General features: G+C 37.3%; 1 protein-coding gene across 1 annotated transcript; it reads right to left on the reverse strand.

The window, feature by feature from the left end:
* Window positions 1-948: 948 nt before the first annotated feature.
* On the reverse strand, window positions 949-7,276 carry LOC145693954 (uncharacterized). The gene is made up of 2 exons (XM_081770114.1): window positions 6,874-7,276; window positions 949-1,107 (listed from the first exon to the last, which is right to left on the reverse strand). The coding sequence occupies exons 1-2, from the start codon at window positions 7,201-7,203 to the stop codon at window positions 1,093-1,095; spliced, it is 345 nt and encodes a 114-aa protein (XP_081626240.1). The 5' UTR covers window positions 7,204-7,276; the 3' UTR covers window positions 949-1,092.
* Window positions 7,277-8,194: the final 918 nt, after the last annotated feature.

The following is an 8,194-nucleotide window of genomic DNA, read 5'->3' on the forward strand; positions in this document are numbered from 1 at the left end:
AATAAATAAATACATACAAGTACAGTACTGTATTTTCTGAGGAATCACTCGTACTTATTCTTTCTTTAACCCCATTCCCGATAACCCGGAATTTTCACTAACTAGGCCACCCTTCGTTCCATATTAGGACGAGTGTTCGAGGCTCTACTTTACTAACAATGGTCAGTCACTAACAGACTTATAATCAGTGTTATTATCTCACACGCATTACGTCTTACGACTTACAGTAGTTCCCAGTATTTTGAAAACCATCATAGTTCCTACCCTTAACAGTGTGATCACTTTGTGCTAGTGTGAGCTCTAGATTCATATTACGTTGGTCCCATTACTATTGTCAAACAACGCTTCCTTTCCATTGATATAACACTTATATAACATGATATATGTGTTACAGAAGATGGATCTCGCAGTATTAGGAATACAAATTAGAAAGTGGATCCAGTTGGTTAATTACAGAAATCAATGGAGAGCTTTAGTGAAGGCGGCATTGAACCTTCGGGTTCCATAGGTCATGGAGTGAGTTAGTTAATATATATAAGTAATTATGTTACAGTGTAGCATGCAATTTCTCAACAAAACGTCCAACACCTGATTGATTCAATGAGACGACTTATAGTGGATCTGTGAACAGACAGAATGTAGATGCATCACGGAATACAGATTTATCAAGGTTACAGATGTTGTATAATTGTGAAATAGTAATTATTGTGTATAGACATGTAACAAATTTGTCGTATAAATTTCGCTTCACTTACCTTCGAGTTTTGGTGGTGTTGGAACCTTCAAAATCAGCAGTTTATATTATGTCCTTCTGTATATTTGATGTTTTGTTTATATAATAATAATAATAATAATAATAATAATAATAATAATAATAATAATAATAATAATAATAATAATAATAATAATAATAATAATAAATAAAGTCAAATATATAATAAAATAATGTTGAAATAAAAAGTCAATATTTATTTATAAAGTTTTTTTAACATGTAACTTGAGAATAAATACAAAATGTGTACATGTACCAGCTATTACATTGTTATGAGTGTCTTGCTATTTCTTTATTCCATACCCAGTAGCTTCGTCATCTCATGCAGTAAATATCTGAAATTCGAAAATGAATATCACGTTATAAAAAGGAGATATTGATTGAACACTTATATCAGAGTTTCACAATGTTTTTTTTTTCTAAATTAATCTTTTGATATTACTAAACACGTACAGATACAGTACCTTAGTTAACTGGGGTATTTTTTACATGTCTAATGAAAATAGTTTCATTAAAATAAAAACTGAATAAATATGGGAAGCGAATAATATAACTCTCAGCAACATTTCACTCCCTCCTCGATTTGCTCGAAAGCTGCAGACGAGAACTTATCCTTAATCATTTCAGGATCTTGGAAGAGCAAGGGTGAACTCGAAAGATCGATTTTTTTTGTTTCCTCGCATCGGACAGGTCTGGACAACAGATATGACGTTTCGCTTTGTTCGCTCTTAGTTTTCTCGCAGTTTCAAGATAAACAATGATTCGCACAGGCTGTCTTAATGTAGAGTGTCCGGGGGCAAAAGTCCTTTTTGGGGTTTTGGGGTACTTTTTATTGGAGTTGTGCAACACTGCTTATGCTGCAGAAAGATTAAATGGCGGCGGTGTACTGTTCATGTTCGTAAAGGTGTGCGGTGAAATTTGTTAATACAATGAGGTAAGTTATATTTTGTCTTACTTTGAAGTAATATTTTGTTTTATGGGAAATAGTACTACAGTCTGTGTGAGAAGTTACGACTTATTTTATTGTTATTTCATATGAAAACATTTCTTGAGTAACATACACTACCCCCTCTTTTTCCGGTATCAGTTATGAAGTCAGCATTTCATTGTAATTAAAACATGTGCGAATGGGGCAAAAATCCGATTTTTTTCTGGGGCAAGAATGCGAATGCGGACTTTTACCCCAGATCTCGAATTTGTAAATAATTTTATTCTTAAATTTAAATTCCAGTTTCTAACAGTAGACCTATTTAAACTCGTTTGCTGCGTAGACTTTCTTTAGCTTAACTAAAGTTATATAGGCCTGTATGGAGGTTGATCTTTGAATTTGGGCAAGCCACGCTCAACACTGATTAGTGTACCGATGGCACCGAGGGCACTATTCATATTTCAGCGGTGTAAACATAGCCTAGGATTAACAGTCAGTAGTGCTAATATATACCCGTTTGTATTGCTGAATCCATCTGTTGAGGTATGAAAAGTGCTCTTGATGTCATTCGGTTCATCGGTGCTGAGAGAGAGATTTGTCCTTTGCTATTAGAAATACTACGAAAAAATATGGGTTAAATTTAAACAGATACCACACCTTTTTCGGAAGGTCAAGAAAAGAAAAGAAACAATGCGTTGTCGCTTTGATTGGACGAATGTGCTATGGTTGGCTCTGAATTTACAATACACGTATTATTATTATTATTATTATTATTATTATTATTATTATTATTATTATTATTATTATTATTATTATTATTATTATTTTGGGAGTGGTGGTAGTTTATTTTCTGATTGTTGTCAACAACGAACCTTTGTATATTTTTTTCTACAGAGTGGTCCGTAAGTCTTAGTACAGTGGATTATTTTGGAGAAAATATGATTAAAGCAAATCTGACTAGCGGAGGGCGGACTTGGGTAAAGGAGCTATTGATTGATGCATGCGTGGTGAATGGGCGGCCATCTTGATGGCCGTCATCTTGGATCCAGGTTATTTTTAAAAATGGGAAGGTAGGTATGTGACACATCAATTATCACTGTTTTTTGCAGGGAAATGCAGTCCCGCAAGCAGAAATGCGTTATCATGTCCCGTTCCAAAGTTATGACGCCACAAAGTTGACGGTTTTCTGTTTCCATGCAGGGAGGGTGGTAAGGCACTAACGCTGCAAGAAAGACGTGACACCCCAAATTTGACAGTTTTTCTTTTCGTTGCAGTTAGAGCGAGATGACACTGACGAAACAGGAAATAATTGAGATCATCCTAATGTCTGGGGAAAGCAGCAGAAGTGTGATTGCCCAGAACTTAAAAGCGCGCCATCCCGAAAGACCTGCAATAAGCCACAACACCGTTAGCTTATTAGGAAATTCAGTGTAACTGGTAATCTTGCCGACATACCACGGTCATGTCCCCCACGAACCGCGACAGATTAGGAAACATCCACAATGGTACTTGCTGCGAGTGTGAGAAGTCCGAAGCGCAGCACAAGGCGATAACAGGCGTACCACGTGCTTCCGTGATGAGGATTCTCCATACGAACAAGTGACATCCCTTCAAGCTGCAGCTTGGCCACAACCTTTCAGAGGATGAACCAGACCGGCGCATGGAATTCGCGAATTGGGCTTTGTTGCCGAGTTCCGCATTTCCCAGGCAGCATTCTCTTCACAGACGAGGCAAACATATATTTGGATGGGGAAGTGAATTACCAGAACATGCGATATTGGTCGCATGCGATCAATCCTTGCAAGAGGATTACCCCTGCTCATATCATGGTGTGGTGTGGCATATGGAACACGTCGATCATAGGACCCTTATTCATTCCTGGTACCCTAAATGGTGTCCGATATCTGGACATGTTACAGGAGTTGATGTTTCCGTTGCTTCTCCGCCCTGATGCGACCTTGCTACTATGTTTTCAGCAAGATGATGCCTCACCGCACTATGCGCTGTCTGTGCGGGAATGCTTGGATCTGCATTTTCCTGGACGTTGGATCAGTCGCCGAGGCTCTGTGGAGTGGCGAGTCTGATCGCCGGACCTCACTCCCTTGGATTTTTTTATGGGGACACTTAAAACACCTGCTGTATCAGGAGAAGATTCGGGATGTTGAACACCTACAGGGAGGTATTCAGGATGCCTGTGATAGCATAACCCCCGCTGTGTTGTTACGGGTTCAGGAGGACTGGATTAAGAGGCTCCGGCGTGTGCTGCAATAGATGAGGAACATGTGGAGCACATCCTGTAGGTGAGACTTTGGGGCGTCATAACTTTGGAACGTTAATGATAACACGTTTTCTGTTTGCGTGACTGCATTCTTTTGCAACAAACAGTGTTAATTGATGTGTCACATGTCCTCCTTCCCATAAAAAAAAAACTGGATCTAAGATAGCCGCCATTCACCACGCATGCATCAATCGGTAGTTTCTTTACCCAAGTTCGCCCTCCACTAGTCAGATTTGCTTTACTCATGTTTGTTCCCAAAATAACCCACTGTACAAAGACTTATGGACCACCCTGTAGTTTATCAATAAGAGGAATAAGTTCATACTTTGTATGTTTATTGAGTTTTTCTCAAGTGAGATAAACTTATGTTTTTGCTTAGTCTACTTTTTTAAATACGAAGAATCACTTATGCTTCGTATGCTCTTTGTTTATCTTAAGATTCTTGTAGAAAGCAAAATAATTCAATAAAAATGCCTGTATGTCGATTTCCTACTTCGTGTATTTCAGTGGACTTTTGCCCCATTGCGAGAGGACTTTTGCCCTCTATACTGGGGTAAAAGTCCGCATTTGTCCATCCTTTTTTAAATTGCTGTACCTTTATTAAGTAATAAATTGGTAGGCTTTCTAGCACCTTCAAAATATAGAGGATTGTTCACTTATACCTCGTGCGAAATTCGTTATTTTGCCGTTATATCTTTCTGCTCCAGCGCAATTCGAACGCCAAACTGCGGTTTTTTGCCCCCGCTTACTTGCAAAACTTTCAGCTTAACCCTTTATTCCACGAATTAATTTGAAATTATTTTTTTCTTTCTTTCTTTATGCATTACGTAGATAAATGTAAATTATATCCAATAATATGATTTTTTAAAAATGTTTTTATTTCTGGCGTATCAAATTGCAGGATATTTGTGATGGTTGTATTAAAGTAGTGAAAACAGAGTTTAGTATCAATATCAGCAGAAACCATGTTGTATGGAAGATTGTGAAACAATTTTTTTAATGTTAAGAGAACAAACAAAAAAGGTTTTGTGTAAAAATTTACAAGTAACAAATGTGCACGTTTTGTGTTTTTTATATGCTTTCTGACCCTCTCGTGACACTCTTCCGATCTATGACACTAGACGAAAACTGTGTGGTAGAAAGCTCAACCCCATTGGCGCTATATGGCCTCGGCGTGCGCTATTGGCTAATATACACATTTTAAGAATATAATTATTATTATTATTGTTATTGTTATTGATTCACTATAATGTCAATTGGCATCAAAATGCATTTTAGGATTAATTTCCCAACACCCAGATTTCAGGATTCGGCCTTTCTCTTCCAAGATCCTAATATTTAGTTTACTGTTTTTACTCTACAGCAGTGATCGCCAAAGAGTCGATTGCTAGACCATTTTACTATACTAGCATATCGATAAAAACACAAGCAAATTTTAACAAGCTTAACTTAGTTTAGTATTGGTTCTTATAGCACCATTAAAGAAAACATAGTACTTATATATATATAGTGAAATCGTTCCATTTGGACATCTCTTTAACTTGGACACCCCTCTAACTTGGACACTTTTCTTCGAAAGCAGAAAAAATCTTATTGACTTCTGTGAATTAGAAACCCCTGTAACCTGGACACCCCTCTATCTTGCATCTTGGACATACGTATTGGAAACTAAATTGGACACCTAAAAGATACACTAGACAGGTAAAGAAGAATGAATGAACCGTTGATAAAAAGTAAATGTTGCTATATCACACTCTTCATATATCCTTCGAGTCCCGGAATCATTCTGGTAACTTCTAGATAAAATTAAGAATAAAATCAGGTCATAAATTTTGTACATGACTTTACACAAATAAATGAGATGCGAAATGCTTTCCAAGAATCAAGACAAGAGAAAAATAATTGATCGAAAATCGAGACGACACTTATGTAACATTTACGAGAATGAGACGAGATTTCTCGTGCCGTGGGAAACACTACACGACATCAAAAAGTTTTAAGTAGGATTCAACTTTTATTTCGAATTACACATGAAAGTGAGAAATCATTTGTACACATAAAGCTTCTATAGTTGTCATAGATTATTCACTAAGGTAATGTCCTTTTACTAATTAGTTTTATATAATCGAAGTCATGATCTGTCGAGGGATTTCAAGCTTAAAATATGTAAAACGATAATCATGTCTATTGTGCTGTGTGGTTGCGAAACGTGGATGCTTACTCTGAGGGAAGAATGCAGATTGAAAATATTTGAGAACAAAATCTTGAGACGAATATCCGGACCCAAGAGAAACGGGAATGGGGAATGGCACAAACTTCATAACATGGAACTGCATCATTTATACCGTTTACCAAACATTGTTAGGGTCATCAAATCTAGGAGGCTTAGATGGAGAGGTCATGTAGCCAGAATGGAAGAAAGTAACGCTTTAAAAGTTTTAACTGGAAGTCAAATCGGAAAAAGACCATTAGAAAGACCTAGGCGCAGATGGGAGAAAATGTTAAGATGGATCTCGCAGAAATAGGAATACAAAGTAGAAACTGGTTCCAGTTGGCTATGGCTAAAGACAGATGTCAATGGAGAGCTCTTGTGAACGCAGCATTGGACCTCCGTTTTCCAAAAGCCATAGAGTTAGTACGTTAGTTAGGCATGATATGAGTCTAAAATACCAGTGTGTATTTATGTAAATAAGATTCCCACATATTGACTTAAAAAAATGATAATCGTAATTCGCATTTCTACAACCCGAGCCAAAGCAAATATATATTTTTAAAATCCTTACTGATACTTTTACGTCACGAACCTTATATACAAAACTTTATACCTGAAAGTACACAATTTTATTTTTGATAGTGCGACTTTAAGATAAAAAAAAAATATGAAAATTGACTTACTTCAATTGTAAAGTTCACGTCACCTAATAATGGACCCTTCAGTTGGATTGTCACGTGCGTGTCTCCAACACCACCACTAATTATCATCGGAGTGCCTCTGGCTTCTTTATCGAGAATTACTATTCCAGTTATTGGGCTCGCAAGCTGCTCTTGGTCTGGTGGAAACTTCAACGTCACTGTCTGTTGTTCTGCTGTCGAGGACGTCTTAATTTCCTCGTAAATTATTCTGGTGCCACTGGTGTCTCCAAGTATTAAATCAGATCGAGGTTGAGGAAGCGAATCTGCAAACACAGCAAGCGAGATTAATATGAAGGGAGTTAAGTACTTCATTCTGGGTTGTTGACTTTAAATAACCTCCGTGTGATATGTTAGGAAGTAAACCTTAATTCTAACGAGAATTCAGTTGTATGATAGGCTTTATATACGCAACGGTTCATCAAGATAATTGACTGATAGCTAATTATGTAGGAGGTCTAAGTGCTATCTTTTGCAAGTGATAAATTTTGAAGTGTTATTGTATACTTTATTTTGTGTTAGCTCTCTCTCTCTCTCCCTATATATATGATGTAGTCCTCTAGTTTTCTGAGGTAGGAGAGGAAGAGATCCTGAAAGTCCGCAAAATTATCCGAGTACCCTCCACTGTACTGTGATGGGTGCTTCACTGGTATATTCTGTGGTATAGTTAAACTTGCGTTTTTAATGTTAATGTTAGTATCCTTCAATGTGTAACATTTAGTCCGTTCCTTTAATATGTATAGCTTCCATATATGTATATCTGTACTGGTATTGAACAAGGTTCCTTTGGCAAATGGACGGCCCATGATGCTTTATTTTTAACAGTGTAGCATAACGTTCAATTTTTTCTTCAGTTGAGTTGAGTTGATTTTGAGTTTAACGTCCCTTTCAGCAGCGAGACTATATGAGACGGGACCTACTGATTAACGTGGAATCCGAACCACATGAGCTCACGCCGCAAATCGAACCCGGGTCTCCCACGCCAAAGGCTCTTTCTTACGCTAAGCCCTTAGCCATGAAGGACCTCTTTTATCTTCCAAGTGGCCAAGTGCATATTTCACAACATCAAAGGCTTACGGTGTAGTACCTATCCAATACATCTCTGTTTGCCTAGTAATAGTATTACCACTCAATAACAGGGGAATTTTGGAGGGAAATTTTAAAAATTCCTGTCTGCTGCTTCCTTGCCGTCGGCATTTCTTGAATCGGAACTATCTGAAATTCTACTCTTTAACCTTTTGGAGATGTCTTCCCGTTCTGCCTAAAGGCTCTCTAGCACTTTATAGAAAATATTTTCAATGATTTT

This window comes from Thermobia domestica, chromosome 9 (assembly GCF_964235325.1).
Source record: "Thermobia domestica chromosome 9, izTheDome1.hap1.1, whole genome shotgun sequence".
Taxonomy (NCBI): domain Eukaryota; kingdom Metazoa; phylum Arthropoda; class Insecta; order Zygentoma; family Lepismatidae; genus Thermobia; species Thermobia domestica.